General features: G+C 37.0%; 1 protein-coding gene across 8 annotated transcripts in view; it reads left to right on the top strand.

Moving 5' to 3' along the window:
• Positions 1–25,451, top strand: part of EXOC6B (exocyst complex component 6B) — a 616,143-nt gene that overhangs the window by 337,498 nt on the left and 253,194 nt on the right. For all 8 annotated transcript variants that reach the window (XR_007150805.1, XM_047852190.1, XM_047852194.1 and 5 more), the window contains 3 exons: positions 3,165–3,276; positions 14,963–15,097; positions 23,542–23,721. Coding sequence is in view for 7 of the 8 variants with exons in the window: in XM_047852190.1 (XP_047708146.1) it covers positions 3,165–3,276; positions 14,963–15,097; positions 23,542–23,721 (427 nt within the window). In the remaining variant the exon portion in view is untranslated. The remainder of the gene's footprint in view (positions 1–3,164; positions 3,277–14,962; positions 15,098–23,541; positions 23,722–25,451) is intronic.

Genomic DNA, 25,451 nt, shown 5'->3' with positions numbered 1-25,451 from the left:
AAAACAAAACCCCTTGCAGAATTTGCAAGATCTGTCTCTGTTTTCTAGCATTGTCTTCACCGTTTCTTTCTTTCTTTCTTTCTTTCTTCCTTCCTTTCTTTCTTTCTTTCTTTCTTTCTTTTCTTTTCTTTTTATAACTGCTTATTTATTTTTTGGGGGAGGGGTGGAGATTGAGTGCAGGAGGGGCGGAGACAGAGAAGGAGAGAGAGAATCCCAAGCAGGATCCATGCTCAGTGTGAAGCCGATAGGGGCCTGGATCTCACAATTATGAGATAATGACCTGAGCTGAAATCAAGAGTCAGAAGCGCAACTGACCAAGCCACTCAGGCACCCCCCTCACCATTTCTTATGGAGCAGAATTCTTGTAGGGGAGAATTATTGCATCAGTTCATTTATTTTTGCTTCGGGGTTCTGCAGGATTCCAAACTGTCATAGCAGCCCATACTGTCAATGGTTTGGCTAATTTCTCTCCATCTCACCAAAGCCTTTCAGCCTCTGACTATTTCAGTCTTGTATCCATCTGTACCCAGAGTAGCAAATGGCCTCAGGTATGAAAGTGACTGCTACCCTTTGGTCACCTTTCAAAGGCTTGTCATGGTGTGCAATTCAGGTATACATTTATGTATGTGTGCTAATTATACTTTGTGGACATTGAAGGAAAATATAGCTTTTAGATTAGACCTGACTTTTTTGTTGTGATGAAGATAGCGGTGGTCTTTCTTAATCTTCTATATCACATCCGAATGTGGAACTTCTGCTAGATCTTCTTTTTTTTTGTAATGTTTATTTATCAGAGAGAATGACAGAGAGAGAGAGAGAGAGAGAGAGAGAGAGAGAACACAAGTGGGGGAGGGGCAGAGAGAGAGGGAGATACAGAATCTGAAGCATGCTTCAGGCTCTAAGCTGTCAGTGCAGAGCCCAACGCAAGGCTTGAACTCACTAACTATGAGATCATGACCTGAGCCGAAGTCAGGTGCTGATCTGACTGAGCCACCCAGGCGCCCCAGTCTTCTTAAACCATAATAGAGATATGTAATAAGTACAGGATATCATGAGAGTGATTAATATCAGGGGCACCAGATTCTTTAGATACCTGTGTTAATAATTTTTATAGCAACCTATACTTATTTGTAGCTCATATTACAATTGACCTGGTATAATTATTAGTTTAATATATGAAAGCAGGAGCCATGACTGTTTTGTTCATTCACCATTTTGATCTCATTATTCTACCCACATAATGCCCAGCACCTCATATATTTGTGGAATGAAGTATTTCAGTTCAGTAATAATTTTGGAAAGGTTAGCAGTGGGCCAGAGGGTATTGGTCAATTAAATGTATCCTTACGTGGACGTTGTGAAAATATTTTGATGTATCATTTCTTCCTGATTATGTCCTTGCATTCTGTAGTCATATTTAGTTTTGATATTTTTCTGTTTTCCACATAGCCTGATAATATACCTTGCCTATATATTTAGAATTGTAAGATTTTTAATCTGACTATACTAAGCCTCTGATTTTCTTCTCTAGAAAGAGAAATGGATGAGATTAAATTTGTGACCATCATCCACAAGCAATAAATTTACAAAGAACTCACAAATCTCTATTTACAGTTATTTCTTGATGTTTATAAACTAGAATTTCTATAACATTAACCTTATCATTGAAGAAATATTTGTCTTAAAAGCATATCTTTTGGGGCGCCTGGGTGGCTCAGTCGGTTAAATGGCCGACTTCGGCTCAGGTCATGATCTCTCAGTCCGTGAGTTCGAGCCCCGCGTCGGGCTCTGTGCTGACAGCCCAGAACCTGGAGCCTGTTTCAGATTCTGTGTCTCCCTCTCTCTGACCCTCCCCCGTTCATGCTCTGTCTCTCTCTTTCTCAAAAAGAAATAAACGTTAAAAAAAAAATAAAAAATAAAATAAAAAAAATAAAAGCATATCTTTTATAGAAAGTCATCTTGGGTTATACTTTCAGGGGCTCATGGAGGATGTATAGGTCTAGAATTTAGTTTATTGGTTGCAGGACTGTTTTTCTTTTTCAAACTTTGCATATAAATATAGATAGGTATTGAATCATTTTCTTTATGTTTAGTTTCCTTTACTGTATAGAAAATGCCATTATTGGGGTGCCTCGTGGCTCAATTGTTAGAGCATGCAACTCTTGATTTCGGGGTTGTGAGTTTACCTGAAAAAAAAAAAACAACACCACACAATAAGGGCTTAATAATGTTCACTGGATTAAAAATGAGGGAATAAATTCAAAAAAGGAAAATGTCTTCATTCGTCATTTTTGGGATAGTAAGGATTACAAGACATTTATGCATTATTAAACTACCAGCCTAAAACACTTATTTTGGAATCAGAGCTAAACAGACATTCTATGAAAGAAGACAATACAGAGGTAACTTTTCTTAGGGGTCGTTATCAGCAGTTAGCTGTACACAATTAGCGGTAGGAAGCCGACGGAGAGACCAGGTTGGAAAATTATTAATATTAACAATCTGTGAAGGGACTCGGAAGTATGGGAGAAATAATGGTTTCAGGATGAGGAATCATGCTGGGTAACTGTTTATGTGCTCTGAGAGACAGTTTATCATAGTGTTTAAATGCTATGGGCTTTAGCGCTGGATGGCCTTGTTCAAAGCCTTTTTTTGCTGTTTACTTACTGTATGACCTTGAAGAAGTTACTTAACTTCTCTGTGCCTTCATTTCCTCATCTGTAAAGTAGAAATAATAATAAAAGTACTTTGTATCATTGGTGTGAAGTTTAAATGAATTTTTTTTATTTTAAATGTTTGTTTATTTTTGAGAGAGAGAGAGAGAGGGAGAGAACATGAATGGGGGAGGGGCAGAGAGAGAGAATCTCAAGCAGACTCCATGCTGTCAACACAAAGCCCGACGAGGAGCTCAGTCTCATGAACTGTGAGATCATGACCTGAGCTGAAATCAAGGGTCGGATGCTTAACCGACTACGCCACCCAGGACCACTAAATGAATTTTAGTATATTAAAGTACTTAGAATAATTTCTGGCACAAAATAAATGTTATTCGCTGCTGCCATTATCATTATTATTAACATCATCAGAAGTACCACTGGTGCCTTGTTTGTTTCAAGAGTAATCCTGCTCCCTGGTATGACTCACTCTTGATAATTCTTTTTCAGCTCAACCGAAGTCGATGACATGATTCGTAAATCTACAAACCTGTTGCTAACCAGGACTCTGAGCAACTCTCTGCAGAATGTCATTAAAAGGAAGAATATTGGACTTACTGAGGTAAAGCTGCTCTTAATGGAGGCAGCCAAGGCAATATGTGAACAGATGCCCTAAGCTCTGGGGCCTGTTTGTAAGTTAATTATAACTTTCTATATGGTCCGTCATGTTCTTACTGATGGATTCCTAATGGTGAAAGTGTAAAACAAATCATTTGTTTTTTTCTTTTGTCCTCTTGGAGACATTTATTACATTTTGAAAAGTCACTTTCTTTCTCTCTCTCTCTCTCTCTCTCTCTCTCTCTCTCTCTCTCTCATTATTTTCAGTACCTAACTGGTTTTCCTTTCTGAGGTTGTTGGGATACATTTGTATTATTTGCCATCAATTATATAAAAACAAAACTGTTGGTTGGAGAATATAGTCAACATCAGGTTCCTATCCAAACGAATGACAGTTCAAATACAACATACAACATGAAACCACATGTGTGTGCGTAAATCATGGATGCCAAGGATATTGGCACTTGTAGTCCTTGGTTTGTGTTAGACTCAGCTTTTGGTTTTGAGATACCTCTTGTATGTGAATGGTGAATTACTCTTTATCAGCATGTGAGTCTGGGGATCTGGGATTGAGGAAATGTGGGAGAAAGGCGATCGTCACATTTCTGTGGAAGCTTACAGAATCTCACAAAGCAAGAAGGGATATTACACACGTGTTGCGAACAGTATCTTGGCAAACTGAAGATTTGTCACGTTGGCGTGGAGTCCTAAAATTTAGAAAGATGTGAAGTTTCCTTTCTCTTGGAAACCCAGGATTGCATGGGAGAGTCGACCTGCCATTTTATGGAAATTATATTGCCAAAAGTGAGAGCTTGGAGGAATTTTTTTTCACAGGGAAAGGGAAAGGCTGTTGGCCATATGTTTTACTTGTAGAGGTGGTGTAGTTTGGAAGTCCGTTGCTCTAGGAAAAATTGACGTTTTCAGATATACACTGTCAGAGATCATGGTGAAATTCAGCAAATGGTTAATGAATCTGACTCATAGGTAAAGACAGCTGGAAGCCAGGTGAACATCTCCTTCTGATTTTGGAGTGCTAGCTTCTTTCCCTGGGTGAAGATTTTAAACTATTATAATGTGGAACTTTGGCAGTGTTTGAGTTCTGTGTATAACAAACTTTTTTTATGATAGAAAGTTACATTTGACATTATTTAGGACAGTTCCCTCATTTTGCAGAGCTTCCTTTCTGTTGCTGGGTATAGAAATATTAGGTATTATCTTTATGTCTGAGAATAGGTTAAGTTCTTTTCATCGTCAGGAAGGCTGAGCAAAAGAAAAGTGGAATGAAGTGGGGTGAAAAGTAGGAAGTCCTCCTCCTTCTGTTACAGTGCACTGTTCTCCTTCTGTGGATCCCAGGTAGGACAGGAAGTCTGTTATTTAGTTTTTGAACTATCTCTGTATTATAACTTTTGATACAGGTTTTCTTATGCCATTTAACAGTCTCTTAAAACATTTTAAAGAGGTAGCTTAGAAGGAACATGGTGTGATAGAAACAGCTTTGGCCTCAGAAGTCTCTTGAGTTTAGTTGTGACTGTGCATGTCATTGATTTACTGTGACATCTTAAGAGAAAGACCTAACTTCTCAGTTCTTCAGTTTTCCTGACACCATTGACCTTTGCAAGGGCCCTGCACATATCAGGTCAGGACAGAAGAAGCGGTAGAAGCTTATCAAAAGAACTATATTTTAGTTCTTGGCACTATTTCAGTGAATGCTAAATATTATTCCTAAGTCATTGGATCTTTCTAGGTAATAATGTACTTTCAGTATCAATATCCTTGCATATGAATGAAGGAACATCTACACACATTTATTTATTTTGGCTTTTATGGTGGTTTGTACACATACAGACAAATACATACCCGGTGATTTTTATCGCCAACCAGTAAATCTTAGAATAATTATATTGCTCGCCTTTGGAAAGACATTATATCCTCCTTTACAGGTAACTAGCGTCAGTTCACATCTGCACGCATCATCGTACTAGGTAACATTTGTCGAACAGTTTGTATTCTTCATAGTCTATTCACAAATACCATCTCATTTAGTACAATGACATTTGAAGCTGGCTACGCATGTGTTATTATTCCTATTTTATAGAAAGCGTAATTAAAGTTCAGCGAGATGCCTGAGGTCATATAGTTAACAAAATGACAGAAACGAGACCTAAGTCTGTGTTGTTTTTTTCCCAAACTTAATTCACTTTTACTATAATGTACTGATTTCCATATTGATTTAATTATTTGATCATAACAAAGGGGCTTTTACAAGAAGTCCATAGTACTATGGAAATTGTTTAGGTAGAGATGATTTTGTGTCAGCGAGCACATATCCATTCAAGCAGTAGAAGTATTATAAAACCACAAAACTAATTGAACCCTATTTCAGGTTGTCAGACAGTTCCTTCACGTCTTAAGAGTTCCTGTAAGCTAATGTCTGTCTGCCTGTCTTGTTCGAATTTATGTTACCACATTTCTTCTTTTTTCTGTCTATATGCTCTATCCTTTTATCTTTTCCTCTCCCTACACTGGTTTTCTTGCTTTTGTCCTTGCTTCTTGGCTTCCCCACATTGACTCCGCTCAACATTACTTTTTAGTTCTTGCTTACTGTAACTTGAATGCTTCGCACTCTCAGACCTTACGTGACTGTCCCGGTTCAGTCAGCAGGTCTAGCTGGTTTCCTCAGGTTGCTTCTTCCAGGTCTGTGGGAAGAAAGTCAGCGGAGCAGTGGTTAAGAGTGTGTGTCCTTAAGCAGACTGCCTGGGTTCCAATTCTGCCTAGGTTCTCTTCCCTTAATAAATGTGTTCTTGGGAGCGTGTAGTTCATAGGGTTGTTGTGGGGATTGAATGAACATAGGAAGTACTTAGAACAGTACCCAGTATGTAGTAAATACTCCATGTATGTTACCTGGTGTTGTTGAAAAAGAGGTCTGGGTAGGTAAACAGTGACTGTCAAGTTTAGTACGGGGTGAAGTTTTTTCAACCAAGAAAAGTTAGAAGATTACAACAAATGTCCTGTTAAGATAAATAACTTGCTTGTTGACTTTATAATATTTATTGCATACCTACTGTGTTTAACAGGCACTGATCTAAGCTGTTTGGATAAATAAGTGAACAACAACAAGAATAACAACAACAGAGATCCTTGCCTACATTCTAGTGGCAGAAAACGTGATAAATAACAGCAAAATAAATAGTAAATCCTCTAGTATGATAGAAGGAAGTGAATTTGATGAAGACAAAGGAAGGAACCCACGTTAAGGAAATCAGGAGTCTGGTGGAGGTTCAAAGTTGGTCTTATTAAAAAGAGTAGCATCTTCTCAACATCGCTCCTCGTCAGGGAAATACAAATCAAAGCCACACTCAGATATCACCTCACGCCAGTCAGAGTGGCCAAAATGAACAAATCAGGAGACTATAGATGCTGGCGAGGATGTGGAGAAACGGGAACCCTCTTGCACTGTTGGTGGGAATGCAAACTGGTGCAGCCACTCTGGAAAACAGTGTGGAGGTTCCTCAAAAAATTAAAAATAGACCTACCCTATGACCCAGCTAGGAATTTACCCAAGGGATACAGGAGTACTGATGCATAGGGGCTCTTGTACCCCAATGTTTGTAGCAGCACTCTCAACAATAGCCAAATTATGGAAAGAGCCTAAATGTCCCTCAACTGATGAATGGATAAAGAAATTGTGGTTTATATACACAATGGAGTACTACGTGGCAATGAGAAAGAATGAAATATGGCCCTTTGTAGCAACATGGATGGAACTGGAGAGTGTGATGCTAAGTGAAATAAGCCATACAGAGAAAGACAGGTACCATATGTTTTCACTCTTATGTGGATCCTGAGAAACTTAACAGAAACCCATGGGGGAGGGGAAGGAAAAAAAAAAAAGAGGTTAGAGTGGGAGAGAGCCAAAGCATAAGAGACTCTTAAAAACTGAGAACAAACTCAGGGTTGATGGGGGGGTGGGAGGGAGGGGAGGGGAGGTGATGGGCATTAAAGAGGGCATCTTTTGGGATGAGCAGTGGGTGTTGTATGGAAACCAATTTGACAATAAATTTCATATATTAAAAAAAAAGAGTAGCATCTTGATGTTGAGTTATTGTTTTAAGGGCAAAGAGCATTTCTTGGCAGAGGTTAGAGCAAAGGTCTAAAGATATTTAAGTTCCTGGTTAGTTCAGGGAACAATAAGGAAGCTAGGAAGGCTAGAGTGGAGTGAGAAAGGGGGAGAGAAGCAGGAGATTAGATTACAAAAGTGCCAGGGGCTTGTGGTAGGGCCACTGTAAAGTGTTTGGTTTTTATTTTGAGTGAACAGGGAAGTCATCATTGCAGGAATTTGATTAGTGGTACTATGTGCCATATTTCAAAGGAATCACATTGTTGTATTGGGTATCCCCAATACTGCAGGGTGTAAACAGGGAGACTGGTTAGGGAGCTAGGACAGTAATGCAGCGAGATTTGATGGCCACATGGGTGGTAGCCATGGAAGTAGTAACAGGTGACCAGATTTGGAGTTTAGAGTCAGCATGTTTTTCTGATGATTGGATCTGAAGGGAGAGAGAAAGCGAGGAAGGAGTTGAAGATAACTCCATGATGTTTTGATTTGAGCAGATAGAAGGTTGTATATACTATGCACTATGATGGCAAAAACTTTAGGTAGAGCTGGTGTTGGGGTAGAGGATATTGGGAATTTGGTTTTGGAGAAATTTAATATGTAGTGTTTATTACATATACAGTTTGTGATATTGAATAAGCGGTTGTATATATGAGTTTGGCATTTGAAAAAGAGGTTTGACCTGGAGATGAAAAATTGGGAGAATATAGATAATGTTTGTAACCCCTTGATTGGATAATATTACTAAAGGAATTTGTAAAGATGGAGAAGAGAAGATGAAGGACTGAACCCTTGGGCACTCCATTATTAAGGAGTCAGGAGAAAGAGAAACTCACAGAGGAGAGTGAGAAGGAGTCACTAGAGAATTAGAGGGAAAACAAAACAATAACAGTAACAGGAGTATGGTGTCTTGGAAGCCAAATGAAAAAAGTGTATCAAGAAGGAGGGAGTGGTCAGTTATGACAAATACTGATAATAGATCAGGGTAGATGAAAATTAAGAATTACTATGGGACTTAGCAACTTGGAGTATGTCGGTGACCTCAATAAGATCATTTTTAATAGAATGATTATAGAAGGCTTCTGATGGAGCAGGTTGAAAAGAGAATGGGTCCTGTGCAGAAGAGTTTCAAATAACGTATATAGATATTACCCCTTCGAGAAGGTGAGACTTAGCTCCCACCCCTTGCATGTATGTAGGTTGTACTTATGACTTCATGTAAAAAGTAGGGTATGGAAGGAGGGAAAACGTTACTTTACAGTGAAGGAACCTGGCAGATACTACCTCAGTCAGGTGGTCAAGGTTAAAATCATCATTGATAAGTGATATTGATAGCATGTACCTTTGATAGGATGTGATGAGAAGGCACCTGTGATCTTTCTTCCAAAACCCATGACCCCAGTCTAACTGTGAAAAAAAGATTAAACAAACCCAAGCTGAAGGACATTCTACAAAATACCTGACCAGTACTTCTCAAAACTTGTAGGGTCGTCAAAAACAAGTAAAGTCTTAAGAAACTGTCACAGACCAGAAGAGGCTAAGGAGATATGACAGCTAAATGTAATGTGGTATCTTAGACGAGATCCTGAAAAAGATAAAACATTAGGGAGAAACTAGTGAAATCTGAATAAATGTGTTGCTCAGATAACAGTAATATACCAATGTTGGTTGCTTAGTTGTGGCATATATACCATAGTAATGGAAGATGTTAACAATAGGAAGAACTGGGTGTGGCACACTTGGGAACTTTTTGAAACTATTTTGTAAATATAAAACCATTTTAAAATAAGGTGTTGACTTGAATTACACAATTTAATGTATGAGAAGAGTGAGAATGACAAGAGTGACTTTGGAGACAGCAAGGAGAAGACAACTCTTTCAGGGAATTTTATTAGAAAGGTAAGCCAATGAGGTGGTAATTGGCAGATAATTGCTAATTAATTCACTTAATTAAGTGAATTAAGCAAAAGGTTTTTTTTTTAATGTTTATTTATTTTTGAGACAGAAAGAGAGAGCACGAGTGGGCGAAGGGCAGAGAGAGAGGGAGACACAGAATCGAAAGCAGGCTCCAGGCTCCAAGCTCTCAGCACAGACTCTGATGCGGGGCTTGAACCCACAAACTGTGAGATCATGACCTGAGCTGGAGTCGGACGCTTAACTGACTGAGCCACCCAGGCGCCCCTTGTTTTGTTTTTTAACAGGAGATGTAATAGCCTGTTATTTCTGATGAGAATGTTGCAATGGAAAGCAGAAAGTTGACGATGTAGGAGAAAGGGGGAATCTTTGGAGTAATGCCCTCGAGTAGGAGAGAGGATGTAGACTGCAATGCACAAACAGAGGGATTGGCTTTAGATGGTGTAAAGTTCATCTCTGGTAACAGATGAGACTCAGTGTATGTGGACGCAGATGGTGGTGGCTGGGCATATTTTGTGGTGGAATACTCCAAATGCTCTGTTTTCTCAGTGAAAGATAGATCTTCAGCTGAAAGTAGAGATCCAGAGCAAATGTTGGGGTTGAAGCAGAGAGAAAGTACATCTGGGGGTATGGAAAAGAGATTGGTTGGTGCTGGATAATGTGGTTATTTTGTAGCATTAAGTGCCCACTCTGGCTAATGGATAGGAATTAAAGTGAGACTAGTCAGAATGGTTGTAGATTTTCTTAAGCCATATTTAACGGGAGATATGTTAAGTAAGTCCAAATCAATAATAGCTTTCACGAATTTGGTATATATTACATTCAGTACTTTATCATTTATATAATATTTATATGTGATAATTTGTAATATATTGATTATTTCTTTGGTATGACATTGATGCTGTTATCTCAATTTTAAGATGATGAGAGATCTTAACTTTGCCTAAGGCCACACAACCAGTAAGTAGTTTGGAAATAAGATTTAAGACAAGTTTTGAAATACAAAATTTTCTTTTAAAAATAAGATTTGAAATAACGTTTAAAATAAGATTTCCTTTGTTCTGAACCTTTACTGTTGCACTACATTAATTTAAAAGCATCAGTACCATGGAGAGGAAGGAAATAAACCACCAGTTAATATTAATCTCAGAATATCAGAGAATTAGTTACGTTTGAAAGAAAATTTTAAGATGAATCAAAACACATCTTACTTCTTTATGAAGAATGAGTTGATAGAAAGGTTTAATGTATAAATTGGATTAAATTGTATTTATTGTAGATAATAGAAATAATATAACTTCACTTTATTTAAGTTTCCACTCAAATGTCATTTCCTTAAGGAGCCGTTCCTCGACCACCTATCTGAGCGCTACCATCAGCGTGCTTATTACTACTTGATATTATGCTGTATGTTTATATGAGTTTGTGGTTACTCTCATCTCCACAAGGCCAGGGGCCTTGTCTGTCGTGTGTGTAATTATGTACAGCTGTATTCTCATTCCTTGGCACAGAGGAGTTCTTAATTGATGAAGAGAAGAAAGAAAAAAGAAAGATAGGTAGGTGGGTTCCTATGGTTAAGTTAAAGAAATTAAGATTTCCTATTGGTGAAACCACATTGAATATTTATATATATATTTAAATTATATTTATAACAGTGCCCCAGGAGACCCAAATAAATGACCAATGCTTTGCATTCCACCTTTTATTTATTTATTTATTTATTTATTTACTTTTTTAACATTTATTTATTATTGAGAGGCAGAGAGAGACAGAGCATGAGCATGGGAGGGGCAGAGAGGTGGAGACACAGAACTGGAAGCAGGATCCAAGCTCTGAGCTGTCAGCAGAGAGCCCGACATGTGGCTCGAACTCCCAAACCTTGAGATTATGACCTGAGCCGAAGTCCGACGCTTAACCGACTGAGCCACCCAGGCGCCCCTCCACCTTTCTTTTTAATATCATTTAAATTGATGACCATGTAGCTCTATCCTGTTGTATATCTCCCACATATCACTCTTTGCCATCCCCTGTTGTTAACAGCACTGATATCGCTAATATCACTTATTTTGTAAGTAAGTCTTGTCAAATATAAGCTTTGTACTAGATTTTGAATTTGGAACCACTAGCTCCAAGTACTTCAGTATTTTAGGTATTTGCTTTGGAGATGGTAAAAAACTGGTAGTCGAACCAGCTTTTTTTATCTTTGCTGGGTGAAATGGAGAAAAAATTCCTTGAAATCTTAGGTCGAGTTTATTTTTGCGAATGAGAACCAAGGCCGCTATTTAGTTCTTCATCTTCTTGCCAATCCAACAGTTGGCAGTGTGGAGGGTGGGGTGACTTCTCATTTTCTTGCTTTGGGTCAGTCCTTGTGGAGCTTCAGTGTCCTGAATTCTCTGCTTTGGGAAACAGAGGATGTGAGAAGGTAACAGGTGACTTCCACAGTCTGCTCTGTGCTTTCCTCATCATTGTCTCTGCTACGGGAATGAGAGACAGAAATATTTTCTGCTTCTTAATGGTTTTTAACCTAAGTGACTCATGTCATTCATGTGTGAGAGGTGGTTGTTTGCTTTATAGTGTTTTCTTTCTTTTTTTTCCAGGCAATCCTCAGAGAACTCTGCTTTATATAAGCTATAACCAATACTTAATCTATTGCTAATACCATGTCCTTGAAACAATATTAAGGACAGTTTGGATTGCTAGTTACAGTGATATATTTATGGAAGAGAGTGGGAAGTGGGGGTTAAAAATATCAAAGGAGCTCAAACTCTGATGGAAGTTGATATCTGAAATTGCTTCATTTCATCCTTAAGTTCAGAATTACCCCTAAAGTATCTGGCTTCACATTTGTAAATGCCCTTGTAAAGATTTTGGTTAGCTGTCATTCAGAAGTAGAGATCATTTAGGCCTCATGAACAGACAATATTCCTTTTGAAAATGACATGGTATCTAATGTAATCGTAGAGTGTTTTAATAGTCTATTCTGTGCTAGGCAATGAAACATTTCAAAAGTGACTGACAGCCAGTTGATGTAATTCATGGTGATCTTTTGTGTTGACAGATCTTTAAAAAGTCAAGGGAAATTACTACTGTACCCAGTGAAGCCGCCTCCTTTTTTTTTTTTTAACTGCCAATATCCTGCAAAACAGGACAATTTTCTCTTTGACTGCCACTATTTTTTATTTCGATAACATGACATGATTCCTCCTTATTATTAGGATTTCTTTTGATAGATGGAATATGTTCCCTCTAGGTAATGCCGACTTTAAAATAGAAATTCTTCAGTTCTCCAAATTAGCTCTCTGACTTTCTAACTTATACATCAAGACAACCTTGCCGGTAGCCACCCTCCCACTCAGGAAGAAGAGTGATTTAATTTAGACAATTAAAAATTTTTAAACGATTTTAGCCTTTCTTTGAGGGAGAAACGTGTTGAAAGGAAGAGGGTGATGAACTGCTTATTTTGGTAGGTTTTCTTTCCTAGAGCACTCTACGCTTAAAAGTCTAATGTTTTTGGTAATTTTGTAGGAGATCATATCTGTGTCCAAGGCTCAGAGTCTCCAAATTCAAACTGTAGAATGAAGGGAAGGGTGATGAATATGAACTTGTCTGATAGGCTGTGGGGAATAATACAGAGATCAAGTCCCAATGTTGCCCTAGCATTTCATTTGTTTGGAATTGCATCTCTGGGTCTCTGCCCTTTGTCTTCATGTTTCAAAAGTAGATATTTCCCTCACATTTTCCAGCTGATCCTTGGGGAATAGATCCTTGAGTACCTTTTTCCTTAGTCCAATCCATTACGAAAGCATTGTCATTATGATTTGACATGGATTCTTTGAGAATGAACTGTGCTTTAGCCCTGTGCTGGTTGCTGTTGGGGAGATAAGAGTGTACTTTCTGATTATAATCCTATTAATATTTTTGTGTCATATTCCACAGTATAATACAATGGCTTCTACTGAGGTGTAATTCAACTTTTAAACATTGTTTTGAAGTACCATTTGATTGTAAAATGTATGTTACCCCCCCACCTTCATCTTCAGTTCTGATTTCCCTTTGTGTCATCTACCCACTCTGCCCCGGCTCACTCTCTCACTGGACTAAAAGGTACACCTAAGTTCATCCATAACCTTATACACCCAAACTTCCCCTACCTTCCACAGCCCTGCCACCACACACAGTCTTGTGGAAACAAAAAGTTAAACATGTAGAAAAGAGAGACAAAAAAAGATTCTATTCCATTTGCTTTTCAAATTTCTTTTAGACTGCGAAATGTCAATACTTTTCATAGTTAGAATAAGTGATAGGCACCTCTCCGTTTTTCAGTTTAAACTTATTTTTTACAAGAGTGGAATCAAAGCATTTCAAGGTCTAGTTGGTGACAGACCCAGAAACTATTATTTTAGCCTAATGTATGGTAAATGTGCACCTCCCCCCGCCATCTTATGCTTATGCTAAAAGGCAACATCAGAAGTCATTTCGATGAATCCATAATTTGAAGGTAGAGGACTTGGATTTGAGTCCTAATTCCATTTAGGTTATGTGAGCTGGAGAAAATCATTTCATTCTGTTTCTGTTTAGTAAAATCGAAGCAATAATTATGCCCACTTAACTTACTTTTCCAGGTCGCTGGGAATACAGTGTAAGAAAATGAATTGTGAAGTAACTTTACAAACTTTAATTCTATACAGACAGTAAGAGCCATTCTTTCTCATCCTCCTCTCAAAGTTATTTATAAATGACTTTTTATCTTACCAATACTGTCGTTTTTAAGGATCTCTCCTGCTGGAAAAGGAAAATAGTATTAACAAAAGGATACTTAATCCTCAAAGTAACTATGTGAGTTAGAAATTATTTTTGGCAGTTTACAGATAAAAAAGCAGCCATTAGAGAAGTTAAAAAACTTTCTCCAGATTATTAATTTGAAAGAAGTTAATCCACTTGTTTCTCTGACTGTAATGTCCATGTTATTTCTTCTAGAAACTAATGTAGTTTGTTAATATACTGCAGTCTATTCCAACATCTCTGTGTTCATTATGATTCATTTTGAAACTTCTTGCCATTTCAGTTATTCTTGTTCTTTCAGTGGGAGTTCATTTATTTAATTCATTTAGCAGTCATTTATTGCCAGACACTGTGCTAAACACTAGCAGTTTTTGTTCTTAGTCTAATCTCTTAAACAGAAGATATACATTTAAAATAGAATGACAAGTGCTTTTTTTAATTTTTTTTTCAACGTTTTTTTATTTATTTTTGGGACAGAGAGAGACAGAGCATGAACGGGGGAGGGGCAGAGAGAGAGGGAGACACAGAATCGGAAACAGGCTCCAGGCTCTGAGCCATCAGCCCAGAGCCCGACGCGGGGCTCGAACTCCCGGACCGCGAGATCGTGACCTGGCTGAAGTCGGACGCTTAACCGACTGAGCCACCCAGGCGCCCCTGACAAGTGCTTTTATAGTAGGGGAAATACAAGATGCTTTGGGAAGTCAAGGAAGGCTTCATAGAGGAAGTACAACCTAAGACCGTGCTCTTACAAGCCCTTTGTAGAATATAGATGGCCGCTGCCATTGTGACTTTTGTTTTTCTTCTATCAGTAGATTCCTCTTGAGTATTCATTGTGGGGTGAATAGTCAAATGACTCTTACATGTGCTTGTTATTTTCTAGCTTGTCCAGATTATTATCAATACGACACACTTGGAGAAGTCCTGTAAGTACTTGGAAGAATTCATTACCAACATCACTAATGTGCTTCCAGAGACAGTCCACACCACCAAGCTCTATGGCACCACAACTTTTAAGGTGAGAAGGCTCTATAGTACGGTAAAACTGCCTGCGAGATACAGAGTCTGGGCCATTCTACCCAAGATGGCTTTGTTTCTCCCAGGATGCCTAGTAACATGATTCATAATATGGTTTTGAGAATAAGTACTTATAATTTCCTTAGAAAAACAAATACCAATGCTAATTTCTGGATTTTTCGACTTAAAAATGTCTACATCTCTGTCCACTAAATCTTCCTTGTATTTTGTACTTGAAAATGTTTCCTCAATTGGCCCTCGTTTTAGTCAAGAATTCTTAAGGATGGTCTAGCTAATAGTCGTTGTAACTAAAATCAACATCAATTAATTTTATTTTAATAAGCTGTCCTTGCTTCTTTGTGTTCTGTGTCCAGATTTTTTTTCACTTTTTTAGTGAGGAATTTCTGCCCCTTACTATTGTAGTTAACAATTTTATAATCATTTCACAAGGCCACAGCACTAGCTTTGATCCTGAGTTTGATCAAATGAGAAGAATGACACTCTTGTAGAGCAGAAAATAGATTGATGGAGAATTTCTGGAGAGTGAATGACTTAATTTAAAAAGGCCTTAAGAAATTCCTTTATATTGCCTTGTGACCTTTAAATAAATATTAAGCAGAAAAAGTAGTCTAACATCTTAAACACTACAATGGTAGACTCTGACATAAAACCCAACCTGTTGTTTTGGGTTTTTGTTATTATTGTTATTATTTGATTATTTTAGTTTGGAATCAAATCTGTTTCATCCTTTTGAGGTTGGTATTAATTAGATACAAAGTTGTAGATTGAAATCATGATATATGTCCACTGGTGTCAACTTTTTCCTATCCTTTTATCCTCTTTCCCTATTTATTGGCACCTTCCCTTGAGAATAGATTTAAGACAAAAAAATCAAATTTGATTCATAACTGCTTATTATATTTTATGAGATGAAATTGTTAGTAAGATCTCTTTTTGTGCTATAAGAAAAGGAATGAGAAAGAACCTGAATAGCCAAAGCAATCTTGAGAAAGAAGAACAAAGCTGGAAGCATCACATGTCCTGATTTTGAATAATATTACAAAGTTTTAGTAATCAAAATAGTATGGTATTAGCATAAACACATATGCATAGATCAATGGAACAGAACAGACAGACCAGAAATAAACTCATGTATATATATGGTCAAATAATTTACAACCAAGTTGTAAACACAGGAACACACAGTGAGGAAAGAATAGTCTCTTCAATAAATGGACAGCCACATGCAAAAGAGTGAAACTGGACCCCCATGTTTACACTGTATAGAAAAATCAACTCAAACTAAGGATTTGAATGTAAGATCTGAATTTACAAAACATCTAGAAGAAAACAATGGGTTAGCTTCTTGACACTGGTCTTAGCACTGATTTTTTAAATTTAATACCAAAGCAAAGGCGACAAAAGCAAAAATAAATAAGTGGGACTACATTAATCTAAAAGGCTTCTGAGCAGCAAAGGACAGAACACAAAGGCAAAACACAAAAACACCTGATGGATTGAGAGAAAATACTTCCACATCATTAGCTGATAAGGCATTAAATATCCAAAATATGTAAATTACACCCCAATAGCAAAACCCCAAATAATCCAATTAAAAGGGGGCGGAGGAACTGAATAGACATTTTTCTAAAGAAGATATACAAATGGCTAATAATATGTACATGAAAAGATTACTGTTGGTGAGATACTACCTCATGCCTGTTAATATAGCTAGCATCAAAAAGACAAGAGAGAACAAATGCCTGCAAGGAGGTAGAGAAAAGGGAACCCTTGTGTGCTGTAGTCAGGCATGTAAACCAGTATATCCGCAATGGATAAAAGTAAGGAGATTACTCAAGAAATTAAAAATAGAACTACCATGTGATTTGGCAGTCCCACTTCTGAGTATATATCCAAAGAAATAAAAATGATTATCTTGAAGAGATATCTATACCTCCTTGTTTATTGCAGCATTATTCACAACAGTCAAGCTATGCAAACAACCTAAGTGTTTATCATTGGATGAATGAATAGGTAAAGGAAATGTGGTACATACGTATGATAGAACATTATTCAACCAAGAAAAATGAGGAAATTCTGCCATCTGTCCAACATGGATGGACCTTACGGGCATTATGCTAAATGGAATAAACCAGACAGAGAAGGACAAATGCTGCATGCTATCACTTTTATGTGGAATCTTAAAAACAAACAAACAAACAAACAAATCAAACTCACAGAAACAGAGAGGAGAAAAGTGGTTGCCAGGGCATGGGGAGGCGGGTAGAGGAAATAGAAATTGGTAAAGGGGTATAAATTTTTAGCTGTAAGATGAAAAAGATTTGAGGATCTAATGTAAAACATGGTAACTATAGTTGATAATACTGTATTGTATAATTGAAATTTTCTAAGAGAATATAGCTTAAATGTTCTCACCAAAAATAAATAAATAAATAAATAAATATTTAAGATAATGAGTGTGTTAATAACTAAATGATGGGAATCCTTTCACAGTATATACACATATTAAATCATCATAATGAACATGTTAAATATAATTTTATTTTCTGAGGCACCTGGGTGGCTCAATTGGTTAAGCATCTAACTTTGGTCCTGATCTTATGGTTCACGAATTCAAGCCCTGTGTCAGGCTGATGCTGACAGCCAGAGCATAGAGCCTTCTTCAGATTCTGTGTCTCCCTCTGTCTCTGCCCCTCCCCCGTTCATACTCTTGTCTCTGTCTCTCTCAAAAAACATTTTTTTTTTAAATTTTCAATGATACTCCAGTAAATCTGAAAAAAAAAAGAGATGTTCACAAAATATTCTTTATGTATGTATGTGACCATGGGTCATTCATTTCAAATTACCTAAAAAAAAATTCTGTTATACATTGTCTTATATTGGTATCATTACTTGCAAACTTTCAATAATGTTTCATTATATTATTGTTGAAACTCTTAAAGCGAAGAAAAGATTTATCTGATAAAGAGGACCCAAAAATGAGTATGGTAAGAGCTTTAAGAACCTTAGGATCACCTTAGACAGTGTAATAAAAATTATGATTACTGTTAAATATTAGCATTATTAAGGAGGATGGGCAATACTTTCATCAAAAATATTTCCACTTAATTTACTGTGGAAGCCAAGACTTCTTGGGAAAGAAAATGTGGGAGGGACTGTAGTTGAATGTTCACCAGAGAAGAGGGAGTTAGAGAGTTAGAGTGTGAGGTTCATTTATACTCGTCTCTCATATGGGGAATATGTAGAATGTACTGCTATTCTTCCCTTAATCCACCTCAATTTTCTTATTTCAAGGGCTTTTCAAATTATGGTCAGAAATCCTCCCAAAGGATGGCTTGTGTAGTTTGTTGTTGTTCCAGCATTAAAATTGCTGAGGGAAAATTAAGGGCAGACAGGAAGCCATAGGAGTTGAGTAGCCAGTTAAATACTTAGTAAAGGAGAAGTTCTGGAGACCACTAAAGGTCATGTTGACAAGTGCTTATTGGAAACACTGATTGCTTAAAACACATTGAAAGTTTATTTTTACCAGGACTGTTTCAGACCAACTAACCCAGAACTCAGTATAAACACAGCAATTATAGCAGCTACATGTTGTGTATTTTCCTAAGCTACTGTTTCCAGAAAACTTTCCCTTGCAGATGGAAACCTTTATGCTGAAAAAGGGGCAAAAATAATCAGAAGGTCTTCAAGGTATTTTCCTGCAGAATTGCCCCTTGTTCCTGCCATGTGTGACATAATTAAGCTGGCATTCTTAGCTTTCCTTGTTCATAAGAATTTCCTTACTCTCTTACAAAATAGAATGAGGCTATTTATTAATTTACCCCACCACAAATATTGTTCGTGTACCTACTATGTGACAATCTGGTATGCTCTTGGGTAGAAAGAGAAATAATACTTAATCCTTGGATTTAGAGTTTGTAATCTACAGGGAGCACAGACACTGTAACTTCTGTAAAGAACTATGTGAGAACTACCAGAATAATACAATAAATACATTGTCTCTTGTCAATTCTACAAGTTTTTATGAAGCATCTACTACGTACCAGGCAATTTACGGGTGTAAACATAATCGACAGGTCTCCTGACTTTAGAGAGTTTATATTGTGGTGGGGATGATAATGATAAACAAACAAACAAAAATCTCATTTGATCTCAGTTGATGACAAGAACTAAGAAGAAAAATAAATGACTTGATTGAAATGAGAAATAGAATCCTTTAGATTTCTGATAGATAAATATTGCACTCAGAGGGAACAGTACAATCGTAGATATTCAAGTAGGTGTGTTCAAGGAATAACAAGGAATTCAGTCTGGCAGTGATACATCTATCATTAGAGGTAGAGGTGGTAAGAAATGAGATGGTCGGGAGTTAGATGTTTTCTGGCCTTGTAGTAAATACCTTGGGTTTTATTCTGAAACGAAACGTGAGGCCATTAGAAAGTGGGAGTGGTGGTGATAATCTGACTTATATATTAATGGGTAACACTGGTTGCCATGTGGAAAATAAATGTGTTGTAGGTTAGGAAGAGTGGAAGAAGAAAATTCAATTTGGAAGTCCTTGCAGTGGTCTAAGTAAGAGATAATGGTGTTTTTTTGGACAATAGTGGTAGGATGAAAGTGGTAAGAAATATTTTTAAAGGTTGAGATGGCAAGTTTTACTGCTAGACTAGGTATGGGGTTATAAGAGAGAGTGGAGTCCGGATAATTCCAAGATTTTTGAATGAAGCAAACTGTATGAATAGTGGTGGTATTCACTGAGATGGGGAACAGTGAAGAATAACAGGCCAGGGGAGAGGCAGTAGAATCAAGACTTCCATTTTTGACACATTAAGCTTCAGATATCTAGTAGTCATCTGCCTAGAGATATTAAATTGACAGGGCAAAGTCAGAGCTGGGCATAAAAATTCAGAATCCTTCTGTATAAAGATGGTATTTAATGCTGTGGGGCTGGCTTTCTTCTGGGAATTGAATATAGATAGAGAAAAGGTGAGAGGATTGGGCTTCAAGGGAAATTAATAGTTACAGGTCTAGAAGAATAGGATGAGGATACTTATCTTAGGTTTGAGACCTTCAAGGAAGACTTCCCAGAAAGGGCACAAGATGGAATGGGTCTTGGGACCAGCAGGAGGTATCCAGATGGACAAAAGATGAGGAGGGAATAAGGGACATTTTTAGGAGAGGGAACTTCATGTACAAAGATGAAAGAATAAATAAAATCAGACATGTTCAGTGTAGAGTAAGGGCAGCACTGAGATAGAGAAGTAGTTAAATGCCAACTTGTGAAGCACTTTGTTTTGTATTGATACATCATTTGGATTTTATCTTACTGAGGTCTTTGAGACACTTCAAGCAAGGATATGTTGCACTTTGAAAATAATCATTTTACCTTGCCTAATTAAAAAGAAGGATGGATGGATTGAAAGGAGGGTGGGAGGAAGGAAGGGAAGGAGAAAAGAAAGAAGGAAGGAAGGAAAAAATAAATCACAATTACTTGAAATTCACAATCAGAGGAAATTAAATACCTAGACTATTTTGTGTAACTGTGCTAATAAATTTGGGGATCTATAGGAAAACATAGAATAAAAAGTGATTCAAGGTAATAACTATGAAAGAAGTGAAAAAGTTATTAAAGACTTCTTAAATTTGGGCAAGATCCATATGATTTTGTCTGTGAATTCATTTGGGTCTTCATGAAACAGATAATGAAACAGATAATTTCTGTATAATTTAAACTATTCCAGATTGGTAGAGAAAAAAGGGAAACTATCTCAATTCATTTTCACAAAGTCACCATAATAATGATTCAAAAACCAGAGAGGGGCACCTGGGTGGCTCAGTCAGTTAAGTGTCCGACTTCAACTCAGGTCATGATCTCACAGTCCGTGAGTTTGAGCCCTACGTCCGGCTCTGTGCTGACAGCTCAGAGCGTGGAGCCCGCTTCCGATTCTGTGTCTCCCTCGCTCTCTGCCCCTCCCCTGTTCATGCTCTGTCTCTCTCTGTCTCAAAAATAAATAAAAACATTTAAAAAAAATAAAATCTTCAAAAAACAAAAACAAAACCCAGAGAAACCCCAAAAATAATCTGAACAATTGAATTTCCATTTTGATGTAAAAATCATAAATAATAGACTATCAAATATCATCTAGGACATAGAAAGTAGAAATAAAAGTAACATTAAGAATCCAAGAATGATTAGTATTAGAAAATTGTTTAAAATTATCCACTTCTTTAATCAAATGAGAAAAAAATACATAAGCATTTAAAAGATACTGAAAAGGTATTTTATGTAAGTCATTCTCTTCCTGCTTACATGTCCTAGTAAACCCATCTATCAGCAATTGACAAATCCAGGGGCCAGAAATTGATAGCTTGAGGAGGAGAATATCCAAATATAGTCTAACAGAATGGTACTGTCAATCAACTGGATTAAATTGACAATTGTAGAATAGTTCATCCAACAGCAGTAGAATACACATACTTCTCAAACTCATAAGAGTATTCACCAAAACAGACCATGTTCTGGCTGGTAAACACATCTTAGCAAATTTTAAAGAACAGAGATCATACAAAACTTGCTCTCAGGCCACATAGAATTCATCTATGGAAATAAGTTAATAGAAAGATAGCTTAAAAATCCCCAAATATTTGCAGATTAACCAGCAAACTTCAAAATAACACATGGGTCAAAGAAAGAGTCTCATGAGAAATTAAAAAGTAGTTCAAATGAAATGAAAATAAAATACACCTTTTCAAAATTTGTGCCATCTAAGCAGAGCTTAGAAGGAAATTTATAGTATTAATTGTATGTGTTAGAAAATAAGAAATTTCTTAAAATAAGTAATCTAAGCTTCTATCTTAAGCTAGAAAAAGAACAGCAAATTAAATCCAAAGTAATCAGAAGAAGAGAATAAAAATTAGAGCAGAAATGAATGGTTTTGATGTAGAAAATCAAAAGAGAAAAATCAATGAAACCAAAGGCTGGTTCTTAGAAAGATCAATAAAATTATAAACTTTGAGCCAGGCTAACCAAGACCAAAAGAGGGAACACTCAAGTTGTTAATATCATAAATGAAAAAGGGTTAATTGCTGGAGGGATGGCAGTGGGGGGATGGGCTCAATGGGTGATGGGCCTTAAGGAGCGCATTTGTTGGAATGAGCACTGGGTGTTATATGTAAGTGAGGAATCAGTAAATTCTACTCCTGAAACCAATACTACACTATATGTTAACTAACTTGAATTTAAGTTTAAAAAAAAAATGAAAGAGGGATTATCACTACTGATTCCATGGACATTAAAAAAATAATAGAGGAATATTATGAACAACTCTGTACCCAGAGTTTGATAACCTACTTGAAATGGATCAATTCTTTGAAAGACATAGTTTACCAAAACTCAAACAAGGAGAAATAGATCATCTGAATAACCTTATATCCATTGAAGAAATTAAATCAGTAATTAATAGCCTTCTAAATCAGGGACAGATTTGGTGTGAGCTCTAGGAATTGATGAAATCACCCAGTGAAATTGAGAGGATTAGAGACCAGAAAAGTAAAAATAAAACCAGGAGAAAACCATTCATGAAAGCCAAAGGAGAACAGAGTTCTAGAAGAGAATGTTTGACAGAGCAAGTAAGATCAGACTGAAAAGTGAATATTGCATGTTGTGGGATGGAGGTCTTGGGTTACCGTGGACCAATCCATATTGATGGATTGTTAGCATTGGAATCCTGATTGCCCTAATGCAAGTACATCCTTTTGTCCTGAAAATATTTTTCTTGGAACATTAGTCCCATATATTTCTTAGAGCCTTTTATATGCTAGTGTACATCATGAGTCTCTTAAACATGGTTTCTCAAACTTATTTGATCTAGGAGCTCTTCTGCTGTTGTGTTAGCATTTTTCAGATCTGTCGTTCCTTAGAACACATTTCAAGAAACATTGGCGTATACCAATCTTTGAAGGAGCCTGATGACAAAGACACCAGAGAGGTAGGGTAGTAGCTACTGGGAATTTTTATAGCATGAAGCTGAAACTTATAATAAGCAATGTGAGGAGACTAGGAGATCTAGAGAGGTTGGTATTACAGGAAAGGAGGTTCTTGGAGTCCTAGAAGAGATAAATGGGAATAAGACCTGAGAGTGAGTATAGGTTTGAAGAAATGTAAGAAAGTAAAAAAAGGACGCAGATAGTTGAGGGAAGTAAAGACAGATTCTCTATCTGGTGACGCAAAACAATAGCTTGTCTTGCAGATACAGAATAAAGAGACTCTACTATACTTTTGAAAAGGAAAAATTAATGGAGACTGTGATAGTCTTGATATTCCCAATTCCGTTACTTAGTGGATATAAGTATGAGATGTCTCCAAGTAGAAATTTCTGATTATACTGGAAGTCTGAATGAGTTTTAAAATTCCATATTTCACAGGATGCCAGACATGCAGCTGAAGAAGAAATTTATACCAATTTAAACCAGAAGATTGACCAGTTTCTACAGCTGGCTGACTATGACTGGATGACTGGAGATTTGGGCAACAAAGCTAGTGATTACCTAGTAGACCTCATTGCCTTTCTACGAAGCACTTTTGCTGTATTCACACACCTTCCTGTAAGTGACAATTGCTCTTACTTTGCTCATCATATAGAAGAAAATTTTCTTAAAATCTATCTTGGTGAAAGATGTCTGTTTCTGTTTTAACTAGCCAGGAGGCTCTTCAGGATATAAAAACTCACACTATAATTATTGCCCCTTGATGAGATTTAGAGATCTCTTCCATCATTTTCTCACTGAGTTTTGCAGTTTTTTTTATTTTGTTGAAAATGGTCCCTAATATCATGTGTATTTCTGTTCCTCCCAACTTCACCTGAAGTAATTAGTGCAAACACATAGTGAATGCTATGGTAGAAATAGAAGAAAAACTTAGGAGTTAGAATTTCAGGCATGTATCTTTAATCCTAGAATATCCACTTAATTTTTTTTTATAACCTTAAATATCTGGTGAAATTCTCCATCTTTTAATCTAATTTATCTATCATTTCTCTATTTAGCATATTAATTAGTAATTTTAAAGTTATTTTTTTATGTTTATTAATGGTAATATGTAGTTTATCTACATATGGGTAGAATTATTTTTGATCCTTTTTTTGGTTCTCGGTCATATGGTCCTGTCTCTTTCTGTTAATTTTTGGTTGATGTTAGACATTGCATTTATTTAAAACATGTAGAGGTGCCAGGTGAGGACATTTCCAACTAAAATCTGTTTATCCCTTTTTTTACTAAGTAGGTAGTATGAGCAGATGGGTTATGGTTTGAGCCTCCTCACCTACTCCCTTCATGCGCAGATCTGGGTCAAGCTTGGATTGTAGATGCAGCATACCTTTCGTTTGCCCCTGTTATTAGTATGTGGTTCTTTAGAGCTTTTAATGAGAGCCTGACACATCACTGTCTCTTCAGGACCAAGAGGACTATGGATATTTCCATTTTTCAGAGGAACCTTATCTCTTTCAGCCTCTTGCCTTTTTTAATTTTAGAATTTGGCAAATGTCTTAAGAAGGAGGATTACCCAGATCAACAGTTGCCAACAGGAAAAAAGTGGTTGGAGATTGTCAGTGTCAATTTACCACTCCCTCAAGATTTTTCAGCTCCCAACTGAAATTCTCATGAATCCTCCAACTAGTGAATCTTTTTCTGTGAAACACTGTAAGACTGGGGGAAGATCTTACTTTGCTTTTCAAAAGTTTTGCCTTAGACCCTTATTTTCCTCTGCTGTGTAGCTTTAGAATTCAGAAAATGTCTTGAGGAGAAAGCTGGCCCTCAAATCTCCAATTTTGGCACTTCAGCCCCGTGGAAACAACAAAAATTCAGTGATTTTTTTTTCACCCCAGTAGTTACTCCCTGCCTGCACCTAACCCAAATTCTTGGTCTGTTCCTATGCCTACGTTTGGCAGATGCCTCCAGGGATGGCTGCAGAGCCTCAGCTCACCTTTAAAAGGTCTGCCCTCTTTGCAGCGTTATTCCCTTTAGTCCTCATTGCTTCATAGTCTTCTCGTGTGTCCATTTTTTACTGCCTTTTATACTGCTCGGTGGGAGCACTGGCCTGCAGAAAACTAGGTCATTTCATCTAGCTTCATCTTGATACTGAAGCCAGGCATAAGTAGCACAAAGGAGAACATGATGAACCAATCTCACAATTATGAATAAGAAAATAGACTGAATCAAATTTTAGCAAAGCAGTTCCACGGTGTTTGAAGAAAGTAATTTCCCACTGCTATATAGGACTTATTCTGGAAATGCAAGGATGGTTTGATATTTAAAAATCTGTGAATATAATTATCACA

The sequence above is a fragment of the Prionailurus viverrinus genome, chromosome A3, assembly GCF_022837055.1.
Source record: "Prionailurus viverrinus isolate Anna chromosome A3, UM_Priviv_1.0, whole genome shotgun sequence".
Lineage (NCBI taxonomy): Eukaryota > Metazoa > Chordata > Mammalia > Carnivora > Felidae > Prionailurus > Prionailurus viverrinus.
This window is presented reverse-complemented; position numbering and strand designations above follow the sequence as displayed.